The sequence below is a fragment of the Artemia sp. Qi Xiang Cuo genome, chromosome 8, assembly GCF_049724085.1.
Source record: "Artemia sp. Qi Xiang Cuo chromosome 8, ASM4972408v1, whole genome shotgun sequence".
Lineage (NCBI taxonomy): Eukaryota > Metazoa > Arthropoda > Branchiopoda > Anostraca > Artemiidae > Artemia > Artemia sp. Qi Xiang Cuo.
This window is the reverse complement of record NC_142801.1, coordinates 58,117,096-58,141,150: the sequence shown is the minus strand read 5'-3', so window position 1 is coordinate 58,141,150 and position 24,055 is coordinate 58,117,096. Positions and strand designations below refer to the sequence as shown.

Genomic DNA, 24,055 nt, shown 5'->3' with positions numbered 1-24,055 from the left:
TTTCTGAGAGCTACAAAACACAAAAAAGATAGTATTGTCAAGAAGGCGGAAAGATTATTTTGAACAAGTATAATGTTGCTGTTTTCAGCATCAATTCATTTTTGATCAAAAGTAGTTCAACTGCAATCATCTTTGTTAAGTAGTGGATGTGATTCCAAAAGGTGCCCATAAGGAAGAGGGACTAAACTTACCCTCCCCCTATCCAACCCCTAAAGGACCAGAAACATATAATAATAGAAATACTTTGAGCTAGTTGGATAGTTTGTGACATTTTCCTGATTAAAAAAATAATGACAAAAGAAAAAAAAATTGGAACCTTAGATCCTCTCCGGAATTTTTTCGGCAGATCTACTCCTTAAATTAAAATTTAGTTAACTGACTGACTCGCTTTTTACCAAAGAGAAAAATTTATTTTACCAAATAATTCCAAGTTAATAGTATACCAAATACTAAAATTTACCAAAATATAACAGATTTTACAAATTATTCTACCAAATAGAATAAGACCATAGAGAATCAGTAATATTTCCTGGCAAAACAATAAAACATCACTGTAATGGTTTGAGGTCAACACGCTTTGTAGTAAGGATGCTACATTTGCGGGTTCTAGGCGTTTACTCCCCCCCCCCAGCAATTACCTCCGGAAAATACCCCACCCCTGGAAAATACTCCCCCCCCCGTGGAAAGTACCCCCCCACACACACACGGGAAATACCCCATCGAAAAATACCCCCCCTCCGATAAATGCCGTTATAAGCTCATACTGATTGCTCTATCTCTCTGCCTGAATTATTTTTCGCAAGCTAAAAAGTAGTAACGGTGAAACCTTACCAAAGCTCTTTTTTTCTGTCTAGGCAAAACAAACGCAGTTTGAGACAAATCAGATAGAGATGTAGCCAAAGACGACGTCAATGAAATGTTTTTGTTCTTCGGGGGAACTTGTAAAAAACTACGGCCATCCTCTATGTCTCCATATGACAGGGGATCCGTTTCCATAACTAAAAACAATAAAAAACCGATGAAAGCTTCGACAATTTAAAACTATAAATCAAAGTTTAGGTGTATATAGTTGACAGTTTTGCTTGTTTGGGAACTTTAAAATAAATCTAATACCGAAAGCAAAGTGAAATACATGTGATTCTTTAATCTGATTTTTTTTTATAGAAAATACCTTTTTGAGGAGGACACTCCCTCACAACCCACGGGGCAAGGGTTTTAAGTTATACCCTGAGGGCATATAAGGTTTTTATGGAAGATGTTGTCGTGGAAACTTCAAAACAGGCTCATTCGATTGGAAATTCAAAGGGATAGTGCCCTTTTTAATAGTCGAAAGTGATTGGAGGGCTACGCGCCCCCCCCCCCTCCTCACGCCCTTCATTCCCCCAAACAAATCCAATCAAAATTTTGAGATAGCCATATTGTTCAGCGTAGTTGATTTCCGGCTAGAAAATATCTTTTTGTGGAGGACAATCCCCCACAACCCTCGGGGCAAGGGTTTTAAGTTATGCCCTGAGGGCATATAAGGTTTTTTTATAGAAGGCGTTGTCGTAGAAATTTCAAAAAGGCTCATTCGATTGGAAATTCAAAGGACTGGTGCCCTTTTTAATAGTCAAAAGTGATTTGTGTGCAACTAGCCACCCCCCCCCCCCTCTCACGCCCTTCATTCCCCCAAACACATCCAATCAAAATTTTGAGATAGCCATTTTGTTCAGCGTAGTTGATTTCCATAGAGAAAATATGTTTTTGAGGATGACACTCCTCCATATCTCTCAGGGCAAGGGTTTTAAGTTATGCCCTCGGTGCATATAAGGTTTTTAAAGACGGTGTTGTTTTAGGGCCTTCAAAAAGAGCTCATTCAACTTTAAATTCAAATAGATTGTTCCCTTTTTAATAGTCGAAAGTGATTAGAGGGCAACTAGCCCCCCCCCCACACCCATCATTCCCCCAAACACATCCAATAAAAATTTTGAGATAGCTGTTTTTTTCAGCGTAGTTGATTTCCATATAGAAAATATATTCGTAATGAGGGGACTCACTCACAACCCTCAGGGCAAGGGTAATAAATTATTCCCTGGGGGCATGTTAGGTTTTTATGTAAAACTTTTTTGTAGAAACTTCAAAATGGGCTCATTCAATGTAAAATTCAAAGGACTAATACACCTTTTAATAGTCAAAAGTGATTTAAGGGCAACTAACCCCCCTCTCTCGCCCACATTCTCCCAAAACACATCCAATCAAAATTCTTTGATAGCCATTTTATTCAACTTATTTAAAAGTTTTGGCAATTAGGTCTTTAAGGATGACAACCCCTCCCCCCACAGCCCTCAGGGCAGGGGTTGTAAGTTATGCCCTGGGGGCATATAAAGTTTTTATTGAAAGCGTTGTCGTAGAAACTTCAAAAGGGCTCATTCTTTTGGAAATTGTAAGGTCTAGTGCATTTTTTAATTGTTGAAAATGTTTTGAGAGTTACTAACGCCCTTCTCACGCCCACCATTTTACTAGACACATTCAATCAAAATTTTCATATATCCATGTTGTTTAACATAGTTGAAAGTTCTGGAAATTAGGACGTTTATGATGATAACTCCCCCAGGGCCCCAAGTGCAAGGGTTGTAATTTATGCCCTGGGGGCATATAAGGTCAATTTCAAAAAAGCGATTTATTCAAATTAAACGGTCTTTGTGATTCAGGGGTCATTCTTATAGAATTGGAACGAAATTCGAACTTAAGCGTAAAGAGTGAGGTATTGATGAGGGGGTGAACCCCCTCATATTGTCTAAATGAGGAAGTTCGCCTCCTCGTCAATACCTCGCTCTTTATGCCAAAGTTCGAATTTTGTTAAATAATGGCCGATATGAGCCATAATTTGTTTGTGTTATTTTCCGGTCAATCTTAGCATTTAATTTTACCTTAAGAAGCTTCATAACTATGATTTTTATGTGATAATAAACAAAAGATATTGTAAGTCTTCGGCTTGTGGTTGTTATGCAATAAAAAAAAAAAAAATCCAACAGAAAGTAAGGAATAACATTAAAACTTAAAGTGAACACGAATTATTATGTATATTTTTTAAAGATCTTTTCTTTCCTTCATTTCAGTGATTTGAGAATTGCTCAACTTGTGAGTTTCATTTTCATAGAAATATTTTTGATCTCCTAGAATATCGCTAATTTAAGTTACGAGAGAGAATCTTTCCATGGAGAAATTTCTCATGGGTGAAGGGAATTTTCCAGGGAGGGGGAGCTGAATTTCCCGAAATTATTTAAAAAACGGTCAGCAATTAAATAAATAACAAGTTTTTTCAACTGAAAGTAAGAAGCAACATTGAAACTTAACAGGTACAGAAAATATCATAGGCAGCGCGCTAGCGCTGCCTAAGTAAAGAACGATGTGGGCACAATGTGATGTTTTTTTTGTTTTTTTTCTCCATACCCGGGCACTTCGTATCGAAGGAGTTGTCGTAGAAACTTCTAAAAGGGCTCATTCGGTTGGAAATTGAAGTGGCTAGTGATCTTTTTGATAATAGAAAGTGATTGGAGGGCAACTAGCCCCCCCCCCCCCCCCACGCCCATCATTCCCCCAAACACATCCGATCAAAATTTTGAGATAGCCAATTTGTTCAACGTAGTTGATTTCCAAATAGAAAATATGTTTTGAGGAGGGCACTCCCCCAGAACCCTCAGGGCACGGGTTTTAAGCTATGCCCTGGGGGCATATAAGGTTCTTATAGAAGGCGTTGTCGTAGAAACTTCAAAACTGGCTCGTTCGATTGGAAATTTAAAGGGCTAGTCCCCTTTTTAATAGTCCAAAGTGATAGGAGGGCAAATAAACCCCTTCCCCCCAACGCCCATCATTCCCCCAAACACATCCAATCAAAATTTTGAGATAGCCATTTTGTTCAACGTAGTTGATTTCCAGATAGAAAATATTTTTTTTGAGGAGGACACTCCCCTCCAACCCTCAGGGCAAGGGAAGGGTTTTAAGTTATGCCCTGGGGGCATATAAGTTTTTTTTATAGAAGGCGTTGTCGTAGAAACTTCAAAACAGGCTCAGTCGATTGGAAATTCAAAGGGCTAGAACCGTTTTTAATAGTCGAAAGTGATTGGAGGGCAAATAGGCCCCCCCCACGCCCATCATACCCTCAAACACATCCAATCAAAATTTTGAGACAGCCATTTTGTTAATCGTAGTTGATTTCCAGATAGAAAATATTTTTTTGAGGAGGACACTCCACCCCAGCCCTCAGGGCCAGGGTTTTAAGTTATGCCCTGGGTGCATATAAGGTTTTTATAGAAGGCGTTGTCGTAGAAACTTCAAAACTGTCTCTTTCGATTGGAAATTTAAAGGGCTAGTGCCCTTTTTAATAGTCGAAAGTGGTTGGAGGGCAAATACCCCCCCCCCCAACGCCCATCGTTCTCCCAAACAGATCCAATCGAAATTTTAAGATAGCGATTTTGTTCAGCGTAGGCTAGTTGATTTCCAGATAGAAAATGTATTTTTGAGGAGGACACTCCCCCACAACCCTCAGGGTAAGGGTTTTAAGTTATCCCCTGGGGGCATAAAAGGTTTCTATAGAAGGCGTTGTTGTAGAAGCTTCAAACAAAGGCTCATTCGATTGGAAATTCAAAGGTCTAGTGCCCTTTTTAATAGTCGATATTTATTGGAGGGCAACTAGCCCCCCCCCCTACACCCATCATTCCCCCAAACACATCCAATCAAAATTTTGAGATAGCCATTTTGTTCAGCGTAGTTGATTTCCAGATAGAAAATATGTTTTTGAGGAGGACACTCCCCCACAGCCCTCAGGGCAAGGGTTTTAAGTTATGCCCTGGGGATATATAAGGTTTTAATAGAAGGTGTTATCGTAGAATCTTCAAAAAAGCTCATTTGATTGGAGATTCAAAGGGTTAGTGCCCTTTTAAATAGTCGAAAGTTATTGGAGGGCAACTAGCCCCCTCCCGGGCCCATCATTCTCCCAAACACATCCAATAAAAATTTTGAGATAGCCATTTTGTTCAGCGTAGTTGATTTCCAGATAGGAAATATGTTTTTGAGGAGGACACTCCCCCACAACCCTCAAGGCAAGGGTTATACGTTATACCCTGGGGGTATATAAGGTTTTTATTGAAATCTTTGTTGTAGAAACTTGAAAAAGGGCTCAATCGATTTGAATTTCAAAGGGCTAGTACCCTTTTTAATAGTCGAAAGTGATTAGTGTTATTTTTTGTTGTTGTTGTTGTTTAGACCAGGACACTTCGTATCGAAGAGTTGTTGTGGGAACTTCGAAAGGGGCTCCTTCGATTGAAAATAGAAAGGGCTGATGCCTTTTTTAATAGTCGAAAGTGATTGGAGGGCAACTAATCCCCCTTCCATTCCCACCCTCCAACGCCCACCCTCTCTTTTTCCCATTATTTTTAAAAAATAAATGTTGCCTTAAGATTAAATCAAAATGCACCGTGATATTGCTAATTCCAAATAAGGCATCTCTGCAGTATCCCAAGAACGACTGAGGGTATTATTTTCGAACTTTGGGGGCTACTTCTGCTCTGAAAATTTAACCAAATCAAAATAGCGTAAGTGTATCCATGCTATCAAAGAAAGTAAACAGATTTTTTGTGAATAGTATCAAGTTTTCCATTTCAGGTCAACTAGAGAAGGTATCAAACTAAATTAAACAGTACTATTTGTGTCCAGATTTTTAAAAGGGTGTATGTTGTTAAAAATTGCTGAAAATTTTTCTCCAGCATTCAAATAGAAGGCCAAACTATAAAGTCTCAAAAACGAAAAGATTTAAAGTATTATTTTATTTTTCCCTGAAAAGACTATGTCAATATAAAACGAGCAGAAATTAATTTAAAAAAAACTTTTTCCACAAAATGAGATTTTCAAAGAAAAGTTAAAGCCTCCATTAAACAAAAAATGAGTAAAAATAAAATCAAATAATCTACCAAGCGTAAAACTACCACAAATCAGCATCGATAAATAAATGAAACCCAAAATGAACAGAAATTACAATAAATAACTGACTCAAACTCAAAACGAGCAGAAATTAATATAAGTTGGGTGCAAAACCCCTATGCCTTCCCAAGGCCAGAACAAAATTTGCACTTTACTGAAAAAATATAAATGTTTTTCTTTTATAAATTTAATAAATCAAATATTATTAACATTTTGATTACTAAATATCAATATATGTATATTAAACTGCCAATGCACAATTAATTACGTATATGAGATGAGTTGCCTCTCCTCAATAGCTCGCTCTTACGCTAAGGTTTCTTTTTTAACTTTTAAAAGAGGTTATTATTCTAATTAAACAGCCTTTGTGATCCAGGAGTCATTCTTAAGAAACTAGACCAAAAATCAGACTTACGTTATTATAAGGTTATTATTAGTTAAAAGAAAGTAAAATTAATATGTAAATTTCGTTTTAATTCATCATATACGGTGAGCCAAATTCAAAACCTGCATTAATTTAAAAACGTTCAGAAATTAAATAAAAAAAACAATTTTTTTCTAACTGAAAGTAAGGAGCGACATTAAAATTTAAAACGAACAGAAATTATTTCGTATATGAAAAGAGCTGTCCCCACCTCAACGCCCTACTCTGTGCGCTAAAGTTTTTTGTTGTTTTATAAAGTAGAGTTCTGCGAAAGAGTCAAACTTTAGCGTAAAGAGCGGGCGTTGAGGAGGGGACAGCCCCTTTCATATGCGGAATAATTTCTGTGTGTTTTAAGTTTTGATGTCGCTCCTTACTTTCAGTTGAAAATTTTTTTTTTATTTAATCATTAATAGATCGTGATTATTGGTATCGGTTTTGTAAATACTAAAGAAGTAAAAACAGTTTCAAGCGAAAATGAAAGTAGATATTTTGCTTCAAACGAAAGTTTGCTTCCAATATTTAAAATTTGCTTCATTTGAAGAAGTTTGCTTCAAATGAAAGTTGAAAGTGATGTCGGTACTAAAAACGAAAAAAATATCCTATACGCTAAAAGGGATGATGCCGCATTAACTTCCTACTATTTACATTAAAATGTGACTAGTACATTTCTGAAAGCACTACAACAGATCAATCTAGTTTGTATATACAAGGGTTTTACTTACCTATCACCTTAAAAAAGTAAATACAGCTGAACTCACCCTTTCATTTTTAGGTTATTAGAAAAACAAGTTTTAAAAAAATCATTTAAAACCTTTTACGATATTGCTCTTGTCATAAAGCATCAGTTTTTGAACAATTGGCATAAAATAAAGTCAAACTTTCGCGTAAAGAGCAAGGATTTGAAGGGGTGAGAGCCCCTCATGTGTACTTTATCTTCTTTTAAGTTTAAATGTCGCTCTTTACTTAAATTCGGAAACCATTTTTTCTCAAATCGATGTCTGTGTTTTTAATTAAATCCAGAGCAATAGGGATGAGATGAATGCCATCAGTCAATCTTCTGTTCTTTCTGTTAATGTTTGATTCCTGAAAACAATGGTTAAAGAATAAGGGGCCCATTGACTCATTTTTCGTATTACAATGTTCTATATTTGAAATATGTGTTTTATTTTAAAATTCAATTTCTGCAATAAACAGGAAGGGGTTTTCCCGTCAGGTCAGCAACCTAGTTGCAAATTTACTCCAAATTTATTTCTCCAAATGAAGATAACCTAATGGTATTTTCCTTATCCCTTAGTAATAATCTGAAGGACATCTCACAAAAAGTTTCTAAATAACAGATTAAAAACAAACTACCAAAGAGTTCTTGCCCTCCCTAAATATTTGGAAGTTCCAAATTTTCTCGTAACTCCTTCCTTACAACTTCCTCCCACTTCATTCAGGGACGACATGCTTTTCGCTTGGCCCTAGAAGGTTGGCCGAAAAGCACGATCTTTAGCAACCTGTCTTCCTTCAACCACAGAACGTGTCTTAGCCATCTCAACCTTTCTCTAATTATACCCATAAAAGCGGGAAGAACCGCATTTTTCAAGCAGCTTACTCTTCGAAATACGGTCAGTCATGAGACTTCTCAAAAGAATCCGTAGGCAATTCTTCTAGACAACACCAACAGAATCCTCCTCCGTCTTCCAGAGCGACAACGTTTCAGAACCCTACTTGACGACTGTCATTATTGTAGCTTCACACATATATAAAAAAAAAAGCAAGACCTTTATATAAGATAAAAATAAAGTGAAGAGATAGGAGCTTTTCAGGACTTATACGCAAACTACTCAAACTTTACTTTAAAACCAGCAATCTGAATAAAAATATTAGTGCAAATTCTGGACATTCAGTAGGGCTTCCATGAACATTTTAAACACAAAGTTCTAGGCATCATTACCCTTGGACTCCGCCAGACCTTATCTAGGCGTCATTAAGCAATAAACCAATATATATGGGTACAATCATTATTATATTTCGCTTATATAAAAATAGTGAAAGAGCCTCTTTAGCTTGCAAAAAGGTTGCTTCTGGGGCTTTTTGTCATCTCCCTTCTCTCGCAACGGTCGGCAGCTCAGGCCTTCGACCACCGCATGAGGGCCTCATAATGTAGTTCCAAGTCAAGATCTTTGGCTTGTCGACCTTTTTAGGTAGTTTTTAGAGCTTCTATACTCCACAGACCCCCTCTTGCTTGCAAGATTGCTCCACAAAATTTCACAATTCAAACTTGATTAGTTTAGCTTATTTTTCAGTGTGCACACTCACAATACCACGCATACACACATACTCACTTGATTTTGTATATATAGATATATAAAAAACAGTTATTCGCCACAAGCCAACTCTATATAATTGGCTATGTCGGCAACTCTCAGCCAATCACCGATCTTCAGCTTTGATGGCAAAACTGATAAAAAACAAACAACCTGCACCGCTGCTATTTTACTTTGTTTTGGTTACACAAAAAACAAACAAAAAACGCATACAAAAACAGACATTTCGAAAGAGGGGGGGGGATTCAAACCCTTAAGTATCAAAAGTACAGCCAAGCCCTGAATTTTTCTTGTGTCCATGAAATCAGTAAGGAGTTGGAGGACAGTTTACCCAAAAGTCTCTTCATTTTTTTTGTCAAAACAATCACAAACAATAAAACAATCAAACAATAAACAATCACATTTTTTAACAGGTGAGACAGATAGTCTCTGTTATTCTTCCTCTTCTCCATTTACAATCAAAGTCAGTAGGTTTCTGATGTTTACAAAAGGGAATGCACTACGTTTTAGTTTCTTTCTTATATATATTATTAAACCAAAAATGAGCAAAAATAAAATCAAATAATCTACCAAGCGTAAAATTACCACACATCAGCATCGATAAATAAATGAAACACAAAACGAACAGAATTAACAATAAATATCTGAGTCAAACTCGAAATGAGCAGAAACTAACATGAGTAGGGCTCAAAGCCCCTATGCCTTCCAGGGCCGTAATTCGCTATTGAGCAGGTGGGGGGTTGCCCCTCTTAGCCCTTAGTTTGCCCTCCCCCAGACCTGTGTTCCCCCCCCCCCCAGCTGAAATTATGTTTCTTTAAAAATTTTGTCAAAACTAACATAAGCCTGCATAATTAAAGCATCAACAGAAATGTATCAGCTTCCCTTAGTATACATTTACCTTTATAGTACTATCTTTATAATACTTTTATAGTACTATATGGTACTTTCATGGTATCAAATGGCTCATTTTTCAGTTTTTACTGTCATTTTCACTTGATTAGGGAAAATTGGCTCCACCTTTGTCCCCCCCCCAGGATTTTGATGAAATTACGCCACTGATGCCTTACCAAGGTCAGAACATAATTTGACCTTTACTGAAAAAAATACAAATGAATGTGCATCGTCAGTTTAATATATATATGCTGGTATTTTTTCCTTAAAATTTTAATAATATTTGATTTATTAAAGTTATAAAAAGTAAAAAAAATTATTTTTTTTAAAGTAAAGTGCAAATTATGAATTAGAATTTAATTAGAATTTATGAAACTAATTGGATAACCATTCCAAAATAAAATATCTCTAAGGTGGCTGAGTTCTAAATCCTAGAAACGTGTTGAACAAACTTTCAATACTTTATCAACTAGAGAAGTGACAACTCCTCTTTTCACAGCAGGAGAATGATTAGAGGAATAACTTAAGTAACGGTCATTATATGTGGGTTTTCTATAGACACCAAACTCAAAACATGAATCATTTCCGTGCACCAGAACATCTAAGAAAGGAAGATGCCTCTCTATCTCTGATTCCTGAGTAAATTTGAGTTTTGGATCCAAGGAGTTGAACAAGTGAAGAAAAGAACCCAGAGACTCGTCACCATGCTCCCACAAATAAAAAACATCATCTTTAAAACGAACCCAAAAATAAGGTTTACAAAAACTTTGCAAAATAGCCCTTTCTTCAAGGTCATCCATGAAGATATCAGCCTGTATTGGAGAAAGGGGGGCATCCATTGAAAGCCCATATTTCTGTCTATAAAAAATGCCTCTATAATGGAAGTAAAAAAGAAGTTCTGTTACAAAGGGCTGTAAGCGAAAGAATTGTCTGATTCGAAAGAGTAGATTTTTCTGATGTAGATGGGTTAGAATTAAGTTTTTGCTTCAAAATCAGTTCGGCTTTTTGAGGATCATAGTTGGTATACATTGAATCTGCATCAAAACTGCCAATTCTTGCATTTGGTTTAACCGAAACTTGCTTTACCTTGGAAACAAAATCAGCGGGATCTTTAATATAGGATTTTTGAGCCTGAATTAGTGGGCGAAATATAGCCGATAAGAGTTTTCTTATTTTTGCTGTAGGAGAATTAAAAGAAGAAACAATGGGTCGAAGTGGATTACCGGGCTTATGAACTTTAGGAAGACCATAAAAGTGAGGGGACGTGCATCCGCGTGGGTAAAACCTTTTGTACAACTGATCTGTAATTTCACCTATTCCTTTTAGATAAGAAAGCTCTTTTCAGACTTCCTGGACAAATTTTTCTGTGGGATTGGTAGCTAATTGTTCATATGTGCTAGAATCATTAAGAATTTCTCTGACCTTTTTGTCGTAATCATCTGAATCTAATACAACAACAGTATTGCCTTTATCTGCTTTCGTAATAATCCTGGAATGATCTTTATGTAGTGCGTGTAAGACCAAGTGATCATTTTTACTAAAATTTTTTAAATTAGGATTATTAACAGAAGGCGAATCCAACAAAGTTTCAACAAATTGTGCTCTGGCCTCAGCAATCTCTCCAATATCCACACGAAAGTCATGAAATGCCCCTTCTGTGTTCGCAATAATTTCACTATCAGGTATTTTCAAAGGGGCTATCGAAAATTTCAATCCTTTCAACAGAACCTGATTTTGCTCTGTTTTAAGGGGCATGGAGCTGAGATTTATCACAGCAGGACCAGGATACGAATTTGGGACAAAAGGTGGATTATTAGAGAGTTTTTCCAACTTTAAACGGTGTAATTTTTCGAAAAGTCTTTGTCTAGAAATCCTAAAATCATGCTTAAAAGAATTTTTCAGCAATAGCCTTAATTTGATGAAAATCAGCATAAGAAAGCGTAATTAATATTTCTCGCTCTAGCCTGAAAATATCCTGATTTAACCGGTAGCGCTTGCTTTTGCAGTCGCCAATAACATGATTTAAAATACCAAACCCTTTACGTTCTGTAAATTGCCGTTCGTTACGTGTGTTTAAGTGAAGTGAAGGTCGTATTGACTTGGGTAAAATACGGTTCATTTTACAATTTTGAAGAAAATACTGTTGATTAATCAAATTAGCTTTTTTTCTCACAAGAGATATGAATGTAGTGACAACATTGGTAGAATGCTCCCCATAAGTATGACGAAGATAATTTCTTAAACCACATTGGCCTGACATCACATAAAGAAAAAAAATGAGCAAAAATGGGGTTTTTATAGGCCAAATGAAAATACTGAAAAAACAAAGCGAATATTTCGAGAGGACAAACGCCTCTCTTATTCAGAGCGAAACTAAATAATGTAACCAAGGAAAGTGCCGAAGAAAAAAAAACAACAAAAAGCAAACGCTGAAAGTCAATGTGAAAAGAACCGAAAACCAAAGAAAAAACCAAAAACTTAAAAGATGAATAAAATTCAATAAAAGCCAAAAATTAAAAGAATTAAAACCAAATATATAACAACCATAGAAGTGAGTTATTCGCCAATATCCGTGATTTGCACAAAATCTAAAAAGATATGAACTGCCATCGACGGATACTAGCGAACAACTGATAAAGAAAAGTAAACAATTTATTCACTCAAAAAACAAAGCGAACCATAAATTAAATAATTTGCAGAACAATGTCATCTGATTTCGGATTTTAGTTAATGCACTTCTTGCAGACGCCCTTTGAGACCTAAAGGGTTGTTCACGTGTTTGATTAGATGACTGGGAAAGTGGTTCAAGGTTTATTTCAGGGATTACTAAAGTATTGGCTTCTCTTTTGAGAAAACGGATATATGACTTGTTTATCTTTAAACCACCGGAATCTCTGTTTAAAGCTAGACCTAAATGTTGGTATATATCAATTTTGAACAAATTCTCTGTAGTGCTGAACTTTACCTATGTCTTGCGAAATAAGACTAGCTTGATTAAACAAAATAGTATGGTCTAGGGTTTAAAAACTGTGCTCTGCAACGGCAGAGTAAAAACTTTCTGTTTTTTTTCGCTTTTTAAGTGTATTATTAATTGAACTAGAGTGCTGGGTTAATCTATCCGTTAGTCGCTGATCAGTTCTTCCGATATACCAAAGACCACACGAACAAGGAATTCTGTAGACACCGGAGTTTTCACCTATCGGGATAGGGTCTTTACCTTGATAAATTTGGGACCTGATAGTTTTTCTGGGTCTATAATAAGTTTAAATAGTATTTCTCCTTAGATTTTTGAAAAGTGGTCTGAAACCCCTTTAACGTATGGGAGACCAAGATAAACTGAATTTTCACTTTGATTTGTGTTTTCTGTGTAACTATCTGATAATATTTTAATGCGTTTTGCAATTACAGAATTTATTAAACTAACTGGATACCCATTCCCAAATAAAATATCTCTAAGTTGGTTGAGCTCTAAATCTAAGAAACGTGTTGAACAAAATTTCAATGCTCTATCAACTAGATAAGTGACAACTCCTCTTTTCACAGCAGGAGAATGATTAGAGGAATAATTTAAGCAACGGTCATTATGTGTGGGTTTTCTATAGACACCAAACTCGAAACATGAATCATTTCGGTGCACCAGAACATTTAAGAAAGGAAGACGCCTCTCTATCTCTGATTCCTGAGTAAATTTGAGTTTTGGATCCAAGAAGTTGAGCAAGTGAAGAAAAGAACCCAGAGACTCGTGACCATGCTCCCACAAATCAAATATATCATCTTTAAAACGAACCCAAAATTCAGGTTTACTAAAACTTTGCAAAATAGCCCTTTCTTCAAGGTATCAGCCTGTAATGATATCCATGAAGATATCAGCCTGTAATAGTCGAGACGTTGGATGAGAACGAGTGCATGATCAAGCCACTAACCTATATAATTGGCACTGCAAATGCAGCTATTTGTCGTTTGAGAAATACCCATTACCCAATGTTGTTGCAGAGGATCGTCTCACGATAAAAATAAAAAAAATATGCTGGGTTTGTAAGGGGGAGTTTGAAGAGGGGGCTAAGGGGAAAGAGACTAGGGGGAAAAGAGGGGGGAAGGAGAAAATCAGAGACCACAACCACGTGTGACAAGAAAGATCATCAGGGGGTATTAATTTTAGAGGGGTTGCACATCAATCGTGCAATGTGAATGTAAGCCAGCAGTTTTTTATACCGGTTTTCATTCACAACGCAAATTATAATTTAAAATTAATTTTACAGGCTTTGGCACGTATGTACAGGGAGGGAAGGGGGGTAGATAGTCCATGGGTAAACAATTCATTTACCTATAATATTATCCCCAAATCAGCCGAGAAGCTGGTGCTTCTCGAGTTGAAATGGCAGGTAGTGAATAACGGGCATACGTGTTGGAATAAAATCAGGTTTCTAGATTCATTTAGTTTTTTCCCCAGGGCATTGAGTCAATTGATTCAAGTGCAGAAAAGCGACAATTTTGATAGTTTTCCTTTGCTTAAACAGCACTTCCCAGACAGTGAACTATATGACCTACTGACCTGTAAAGGTGTATATGCATACGACTATTACTGTTCTGGTGCTCGGTTAAGCGAAGTGAAACTACCTCCAATTGAAGCTTTCTATAATTCACTCACCAACAGTGAATGCACTGCCGAGGGATACGAATTTGCCAGGAGGGTCTGGGCTAAGGGTAATTGTAAAAATTGGTGGGATTATTGTAGACTGTGCTTGATCAGTGATGTTTTAACTCTGTTAGATATTGTCTTTAAAAGCACAGACCAAATCTATTCAGAGTTTGGATTAGATATAGGTTATTATTCTTCTACACCACATTTAGTGATGGACTTGATTTAAAAATTAGTAGGGAAGAAATAGGGTTGATCACTGATGTGTAATAACACCTTTTTGTAAAAATATCGATGAGGGGTGGGTATGTTTTTCATGGAGATCACGTTCTAGCAGCAGATCCAAGTGGACAAGACACTGGTGTAAAGTCAAATGCAGTTTTCCTTGACATGAACTCGTTATACCCCTCGGCAATGTCTCACTACTCTTTGCCATGTGGAAACTAGAAATGGCTTGAGAATCCTTGTGAGATCCCCGAAATTCACTCCGTCGAGGACAATGGGCCACAAGGACGGTTCTTTGAAATTGACGGGCACATTCCATTGGCGCTTCATGATTCTGTCACAGATTTTGTTTTCCCCTGTATCAATCGACCAGTGACAAAAAACTCGCTGAGCCCATACAATCGATCATTGGTTGACGATTTGGGGATGCACTGGACCCCCTTATAGCAGAAACTGATTGCAGACTTAGACCCTAAAGAGAATATCGTTGTTCACCATGTGCTTTTGCGCTGGATGGTGAACAATCGTTTCAAGAAAACAAAAATACATAGGGTCCTGCAATTCAGTCAAACACCCTATTTGAAGACATTTATCGACACCTTTGTCGATAAACGCTCTCGGGCAAAAAGTAAAGTAGAAAAGGAAATGTACAAGCTCATTTTAAATTCAGCGTTTGGCAAAATGTGTGAAAACGTATGGAACAGATCCCGTTGTGACGTCGTGACTGACCCCCAAGAATATGCACGAAATACTGCAGACCCCAATTTTACATTGGGGTCAAAGTAAGTCAAGTAAGTAAAAAATTTTACATCGTTCACGAGCATAGAGGCAAGCATTGCTCTTCTGCACACAAAGAAAAGAAATGTGGTACTGAACAAGAATATAGCGGGAGGTTGTTCAGTACAGGACATTTCCAAAAAGCTCATGTTGTCCTTTTTTTACAATGTGTGCAAGGTACAATGGCCAAGGGAGGAGGAGATTCAAGTTTATTATGGGGATACAAATTCTCTGCTGTTAAAAGTAAAAACCGGGGATTTATTAAATGATTTAGAAAATGGGGAAAACATCAGCTCGCGGATGTATTTCACTAGCTGGAATGCATCCCTCTACCCCGAGTTGGTGAAACATCAGGCCCCTAATCAGCTACTAATGTTAAAATCAGAGACGGGGAGTGATTTAATATCCAATGGGGTGTTCCGCGGTCCTAAGGTTTATTGCGCCGAAACCCACAACAAAGATGTAAAACAGGCGTGTAAAGGGGTGCCTACGCAGTTTGTAAAAAAAAATTCAACCTGACTGTCTACAGAAACTGTGTAGAGAGTAGGCTAGTGCCGAGAGCACAAGTGCTTGCAATTCTCTCTCTGCAGTATAAAAATTGTACTCTTAGAGTTGAAAAGAATGCCATGTCTTGTATATCTGACAAAGTCTTTGTGCTCGAGAATGGTATTAATGTACTCCGCCACGGCCACTATTGAATTTCAGACCGGGTTGAATGTGTAGACTATCGTAACCAACTCGGTCTCGATAAATTAAATTAAACTAACCTCACCCAACCTAACCTAACCTGATAAATTAACTTAAATGCTCAAACCTAACCCAACCTAATCTAACCTGATAAATTAACTTAAATGCTCAAACCTAACCTAATCTGCAGCAGCAGCGACGGCTATTGTATACTGTTTTGACCCGCGGCTCCAGGGGGTGGGGGTCCCGCCCGCAGCCGGCCTTCGGCCCGAGGTTCCCGGGGTGGAGGGTCCCACCTGCGGCCGGCCTTCACCCCGTGGCTCCCCGGAGGGGTGGAGGGTATTCCTTTAAATTCATAGTGTTCAACTGTGTTGTATTTTAAGTTGTTTTTATGTCAATATTTTGTTGTTGTACAAATAGTGCTGTTGTACAAAAAAAAATTCTTGTTGTACAAATATTGTTTCTTATGACAATAAATGTTCACCCAAGTTGTACATATAGTGTGTGTACTATTATTGTTGTATTTTAACTTGTTTGAGTTCTTGCTGTACAAAAAGTGTTTTTAAGACAATAAATGAAAAATAGTGCTGTTAAAAAGTGTTGTTGCGCAAATAGTGAGTGCTATTGCTATTCGTGCTATACAAAATGTGTGTGTGTGTGTACTATTCATGTTGTATTTTAAGTTGTTGATGTTAATAAATGCTATTGTTCTTGTTGAACAAATAGTGTGTGTGTTATTCATGCTGTACAAGTGTTGATGTTAATAAATGAAAGAAATATTGTGTTTTAGTTGTTCTTGTTAATGTACTAAATAGATCTATGGGAAAATTATTATTACTAACTTATTCATTGGACAAGTACAACTAATTTACAGTTAGTTGTAGTCCGACTGTTGTCAACAGCAGCAGCAGTATGTATCAATTTAAAACACCATTCAGATTGTTTCTGTCTGGCCCATGAATGTCTGGGAAAACGACACTTTTAGCTAAAATAATTCAAAATTGTAATAAAATGTTTTTGGAAAAACCAAAGAAGATTTATTATTGCTATAGTATTTGGCAAGAATCCTACGATCAAATAAAAGCTATTGCCATATCCATACAAATACAATTCATACGGGGACTTGATGTTTTCTATAGTATTGAACCAAACTCATGGCTGATTATCGATGATTTGGCTGAATCAATTGAACAGTTCTCACAGGAAATGCTACAGCTGTTTACCGTTCACTCTCATCATGACCACATTTCCATAGCCCTAGCTCTACACAATCTGTTTCATCAGAGCAAATGTATGAAAACCCTTGCTTTGAATTGCACCATCTATATTATCTACCGAGTTGTTCATGATTCTAGCTCGCTAATAACTCTCAATAAGCAAATATATCCCGGCGCTCCCAAATTTCTGCTTTCAGCGTACACTCAGGTGACAAATAAGTCCTACGGGTACATTTTTCTAGATCTTAAGAAGAGCACACCCGAGGACCTATGTGTAGTCACAGATATTTCGGCAAAGAAATTACAGTATATCTTCATGTGAACAGTAGAAAAAGCCATTAGTTCCCATCATGCCACTGAAGAAACTACACGAACAACGGCATCTATTTTCCATTTTAAGCACTTTGAAACACCCACTCAGGAAGGCCATACTCAAACATGGTGTTGACAATGATTTCATATATCTAATATCTGAACTTTGTTTAAATTTAACCGAGGGCAATGTAAACTTGCCAGAAGGTGTTAGACATAAGACAAAGCAACATCGTTCCACTGTACGTGCCTTGGCTTGCCAAAATAAGGGGAAAATGTTTAAAGGAAAACGTCTTCTTAAAGCGGGACGGAAGCTTTTTTACACATTTACTACCAATAATTGCAGGACCTGTAAACAGTTTTCTCTAGATGGCTAAACCCTATAAATTGACGCCATTTGACCTTGTCCTCTCACCCGTGGAACATTTTGAAGACAATCTAAGCAAATTTATTAATGACAAAAATATTGCCGATGATAAAAAGCTATTTTAACTTCAAGATGCATTGCGACGTTTGGAGAAACATAGACCTTATCGTGAGAGACCCTCCACCGTCACAGATCCCCCTAAACAGGAAACATCTCCTCAAGATTCAACAGTGAATTCAAAGGAGAAGGAATTGAATTCCATAGTGACATCAATTGGAAATCTATTGCCAGTGACCTATCGAGAACAGAGTAAAAGAGTACTGAAATATCTCATGTTAGAAAGTGATCATCAAGTTCAGGTCGATAACACAGGGAAACGAATTATAATTCAGGGAAAAAGTTATAATATAGTTGATTTAATTTGTGATATGGTGACGAATCGCAAAGGACTTTTATCACTTGACAATAATCTATACACTTTTCTAAATGCATCAAACTTCCCCAAAAGTCTTATCGGCAATAAGCAAATTCTAAAGAAATTAAAAGAATATAGTCCTCCAACAACGCCACCACCATTTACAAAAGAAGAAGCTTCAATATTGGAAAATACTAGCAGCAGCAGCAATGATTTTATAACACCGACGATGGTGACTAGTCAAAAGTGACGACGGATTGATTCACCCTAAAGTGTGCAAAAAGGGAGTGGACATTACACTACGTGTTTGTGTTCAAAATAGATGAAGTTATGAAACATGTCTATGAAAATATTGGTGAAGCGGGAAGTCTAAGTTCCCTCACAACGCTTTCTAAAGTTGCCTCTGACATAGATGGCAGCACATTAAAAAATCAAAAGAGTATCTAGAAAATAAACCGAGTTACACACTGCATCGGTATCGCAGGCTTCGTGGCAAACAATATCGACAAACTAAAGCCTTTTTCCCTCTGCATATAATGCAAACTGATCTTTTAACTTTAGACGCAATTCAACGGCATCACAATACATCCTACACATATATTCTAGTGGCAATCAGTGTCTTTTTGTCGCTATGCCTATGCCATTCCATTGCAATCAAAGAGAGGTGTTGAAGTTGCTCATGCTTTAGAAATTATCCTTGAACAGGATTGCTATAGAAAAATTCAATCGGATCCCGGTAGCAAATTTGTTAATCCTCATGTGGAAAAGGTTCTATTGAAATATAATACAACGCTCTATCATAGTCACAGCCCGATAAAGGCTGCATTCGCTGAACGATTGATGAGAACGATTTTTTGAGAAGAAGAAGATTTTATTTGAATAAATCAACATAACAAAAAAAACATATACCCCCAACAGAGAGCAAAGCTCGTAAAATTGGTTATTAATAATAATAATAAACAAAAAACAAAAAAAAACAAAAAAAACAAAAAAACAAACAAACAAACAAAACAAAAAAAACATTTCCTCATCATAACAAAAGAGAGAAAGAAAAAAAACCTGGTTAAAGAAAAAAACAAAAATCATAACAAACATAAAGAAAACAAACGCTGGACAAGTGGGGCATGGAAGGCTATCCCAACATGGGTAACAAATATAAACAAAAAAAAATAATAATAATAATAAAAAAATTTCTATTCCACCATCACAGGTCAATACATAATTTTAATATTTTCTTCCTTAGAACTGATATTTGCCGAAATGTCTCAATTTGAATTCTATCTTTCAGCCTATATTTATTTGAAATAAATGGTATTTGGTATCTAATTGAAAATCTAGATCTTTCACAATTAACAAAGGGAATTCGATATGTTCCAGAACACCTAAGAGCCGAAGGAGGGGGCAGAATCAACAGAGATTTTTCATAAAAATAACTACTAGGATCTTGTATTTTAAAATGTCATATTGATATATTAAGTTCTCTTATATGTTTCAGATCTAATAAATTCAAGAAAAGAAATAATGTTTCAGTTTCCGATGCATCTCTAAGTTTTGGTGGACGATGTAAAAAATTTCCAAGTATTCTCACTGCTTTATTTTGAAGGATCTGTAGGGGTTTTATATGCGTCCAAAAAGTATTTAAATAAATAATTGTGCAATAATTTAAATAAGGAGCAATCAAAGAATGATAAATTATTTTTAAAATTGAAAATGGAAAAACATGTTGCAAATGATACATAGACCCAATATTTTGCAAAAGTTTCACCCTTAAATGATCAATATGAGTTTGAAATGACAAAAGGGGATCAATAAAAACTCCTAAATAACGATATGATTGAACTCTACGTATTTTATGCTCACCAACTTGAAGCTCCTGACATGACATTTTTTTAGTAGCACGTTTTGAATGACCAAAAACCATAAATTCAGTCTTCTTAAAATTCGGTACTAAATAATTAGAAACAAACCATCGATTAACTGAACTAACAGTGTTAAACAAATTTTGAATTAATGTAGATGAATCCTTCGCTTTAACAGAAACAGCTGTGTCATCTGCAAATAAAATTGCAAGACCATTATTTCCCTGCAAACATCGTGGGAGACCATTAATATACATCAAAAATAAAAGTGGACCTAATACCGATCCTTGTGGGACACCAATATCTTCAAGATCATTTAAACTAGACAAATGTCCATCAACATCTACCACGATTTTACGTCCATAAAGGTATGATCTCATTATTTCTAGTCCTTTCCCTCTTATACCGGAATTTTCCATTTTATCAAAAAGAATTTCATGGTTTAAAGTGTCAAATGCTTTTTTAACATCATAAAAAACAGTAGATACATGATAATTACTATCTAAGCAGTCATTTATTTCTAATACAAGAGCTGCAACTGCTTGTTCCGTCGAATGGCCTGCCCTAAATCCAAACTGATGTTTGGTAAAAAAATTTATTTTATCTAGATAATTAATAATCCTTCCTTTTAAAATTTTTTCCAATACTTTAGACAATGGTGATAAAATTGCAATAGGACGATAATTATTTGTATCAGATTTATCTCCTTTTTTATGCAATGGTATTACACGTGCAATTTTCCATCTTTTAGGAAATGTACCTGAGAAAATACATAAATTTAAAATATGAAGCAATGGTTCAAATATTTCACCTGCAATATTTTTTAACAAATTAGTTGAAAGTTCATCATATCTCAATGAATTACCATTTTTTAAATTCTTAATGACCTTTTGAAATTCTGCAAAAGTAACCGGGGCCATAAATATGCTTGTATCTTCAGTGGGCGGTAGATATTTTTTATGCGACCTTGGGGAAGAAAGGTCAATTTCTCCTGAAACAACAGATGATCCAATACTAGCAAAATATTCACTAAACTTCTTAGCAACAGCTTGTGGTCCTCTAAATTCTTTACCATTAATATCAAATAACACTTCAGGGTGTAACAACTTTTTATTTCTTCCAATTTTATCTTTAATCAAACTCCAAGTTTTTCTAGGGGAATCTGAATTTCGAAAAGAATTTTCATAATAACGTCTTTCACTTACTCTAAGGATCCTTACCAGCATATTCTTATAATTTTTAAAACGCGTTATATTTATTTCCGTGGGATATTTTATTATAATTTTATATAAACGATTTTTCTCATTAATAGATCTCAAAAGTGATTCATTTATCCAAGGTTTTTTTGGGGTAAGTTTCTTTCATCTCGGGCTTTTATATAGGCAAAAAAGATCAAGCTTTTCATTCATAATATAATAAAATTTATCTAATGATTGGTTCGGATCCTTCTCATCAATTACAGGACTCCAATCAACATCACCAAGCCCTTCTTTTAACCTTAACACATTTTTATGTGAAAAATCTCTACGCTTGGTTTGATTTTTTTATTATGCGGAAAATTTATAAGAAAATCAGACATAATTATACAGTGGGCAGATGAATCATCAGGAATAATAAATGTATTAACAGCACTATAAGGTGAAAAAATATTATCAATAAGTGAAAATGATGTATCAGCTATTCTAGAGGGCACAAAACATACGGGGTTTAGTCCATAAGATAGTGGGCCCTCCAAAAACTGCAAAATATTTCTATTTATTCTATTCTGATCTGAAGATAGGAGTTTCATTAAATCAATATTAAAATCACCCATAACTAAATAAGGAGTATTAAGACTAGCTAATTTATCCAACATACTTTCAAAATGATTTTTAAATTCTATCTGGCCGGATGACGGAGTACGGTAAATAACTGCAATTAAAAGCTTCCGATTATTTGGAAAAGAGCATTCAACTACACAAGATTCAAAAATCATTTCAATATTCATTGGCAAAAAAAAAATCAAAAAATTGTTAATCTTTTACATGTATATTTTCAATTGAAAAATCATCTAAAAAAGTTTCACATAGGCCTAATATATCTGTATCTGAATCCGACAAAAAAATTTCAATCACATCCTGCGCAGTCCTCCAACCCCGGCAATTCCAAAACGACATCCTACTTGTATTTACATTTTTTCTTACCAGCTCATTCATAAATATATATTGATTTTTTGGGATATCAAAATTACTAGAAGTATCTTCATCATCACCAGCTACAATAGTTTGAAAAATTGACTGAAATGAAAGAGAATTCCGCTCAAATTCTTTTAACCTTGATGATGGAATTTCACGATTATCTCTATCCATTATCAAATATTAACCCCACGTTAAGAGAAACCACACCATGCCCCAAATGACCAGCAAACCATAATAAAAAATAACAATTACAAAAACAAAACAAAAAAAAAGTAATCTCCATTCCAAGTCGTTTTCCCTCAGTACGACTAATCTGCGCAACTTTTAATTTAGAAAAATAAATATCTTCATAAAAACCAAAAAACACTACTACTGTTTCCAGGCCTAGTATCACTGAAAGCCAAGACCAATCCATAAGAACTCCAATCACAACCCGGTACGCTCCACACCGCGCTTTACACTATACACCATTAATACTTTTTCTCATTTTTTTTTTTTTTTTTACATTATTCCATCCAAAACATATTTTTTAAAAAAAGAAGATAAAAAAAACACGAGACAAAATTACTTCATACCAATATGCTATCACAAAAAAAAAACAAAGAAGTAAAAGCACAACAAAATAATAACTCAAAACCATATTAAACTAAAATAATTAATATAGATTTAAATATGACAACCCGCCTAGCATTGCATAGGCCCACCTCGAGGATTTATCGGCACTGACAATTCAGGAATCACGTCATTCACGGAGAAAGAAACACGCAGGCCATTTGGCCGATCAAAACAAAGGAGAGGTGGAACCAATTTTGTTACCCATGCTTGAATACCACAATCAGCAAGCTTTGATCTTTTTTCAATCAGCCGTTTTCTAATATCTCTTACTGCCGTCGGAGCATCATCACTAAGATAAATATCTTTATGACGCATACAGTCTTTCCATTAAGTTTTTTAATCTTTTTCAGAATCGTTATTTTTTTGTCTTTATACCGTGCATTAAACTTTAAAAAATCTGCGCACCTTTTTCACATATGTAAACTCCAAATATTGGGTCTCATTTATAAAAAGTCATTCTTCACAAACACTTTTGAAAATCACTTTAGCTTCCTCTTTATCATCGCAAGGTACATTCCAAACCACTATATTTTTCTCAGTCATTCTATACTCGCAATGCATTAACCAATTTTTCAACTGATTATTTTCTTCACGGAGAAACACTGACTCAGCTGTAACAACACTAATCTGTGATTTTACATTTATTATTTCATTCTCATTAGCCGCCACATGGGTCTGGATCGTCGAAAATTGCTGCGATTGGCCAGATAGCGCTTCCTCAAGCGATTTGACCCGGGTTTCCAGAGATTTGAACTGGTCCGTGATACCGTCAAGCTTTTTTCCATTGTCTTTCACTATAGTTAGAATTTCAGAAAAGCTCCGAGCCAGCGTCGAAATTGACAAAGTTTCTCCATCCTTAGGTGAAGATGACGAATAATCATTTTGATCCTCTTCGAATGAGACTTCTTTACGGTTTCTTTTATTTCGCCCCATGAATAAGTAGCAATTAAAAAAATGGACAAATAGTCTTACCTCAGCCGGCAACGATTGTTTATCCACGTTGTTGCTAGCGTGCAGTGCTTTTAGCCGTTTGGCACGGCAAACACCTTTTCCAACGTCGGTAATCAAAGGCTCTGTTTATAATGACTCAAATCCAATCCTCTATTACTCCATGCAATTCTTCAGTTCAAAGAAATAATCACACACCAAAAAATTTTCTTTCATCAATTCAAAACATTAA

At 35.8% G+C, this 24,055-nt stretch overlaps 2 protein-coding genes across 2 annotated transcripts in view; one reads left to right on the top strand and one right to left on the bottom strand.

The window, feature by feature from the left end:
- Window positions 1–24,055, top strand: part of LOC148949608 (solute carrier family 2, facilitated glucose transporter member 1-like) — a 236,082-nt gene that overhangs the window by 81,115 nt on the left and 130,912 nt on the right. The window lies entirely within an intron of this gene.
- Window positions 1–24,055, bottom strand: part of LOC148949609 (solute carrier family 2, facilitated glucose transporter member 1-like) — a 229,399-nt gene that overhangs the window by 178,519 nt on the left and 26,825 nt on the right. Inside the window, exon 2 of the mRNA XM_089093629.1 lies at window positions 832–998. Coding sequence (XP_088949755.1) covers window positions 832–996 — 165 coding nt within the window. The 5' untranslated portion in view covers window positions 997–998. The remainder of the gene's footprint in view (window positions 1–831; window positions 999–24,055) is intronic.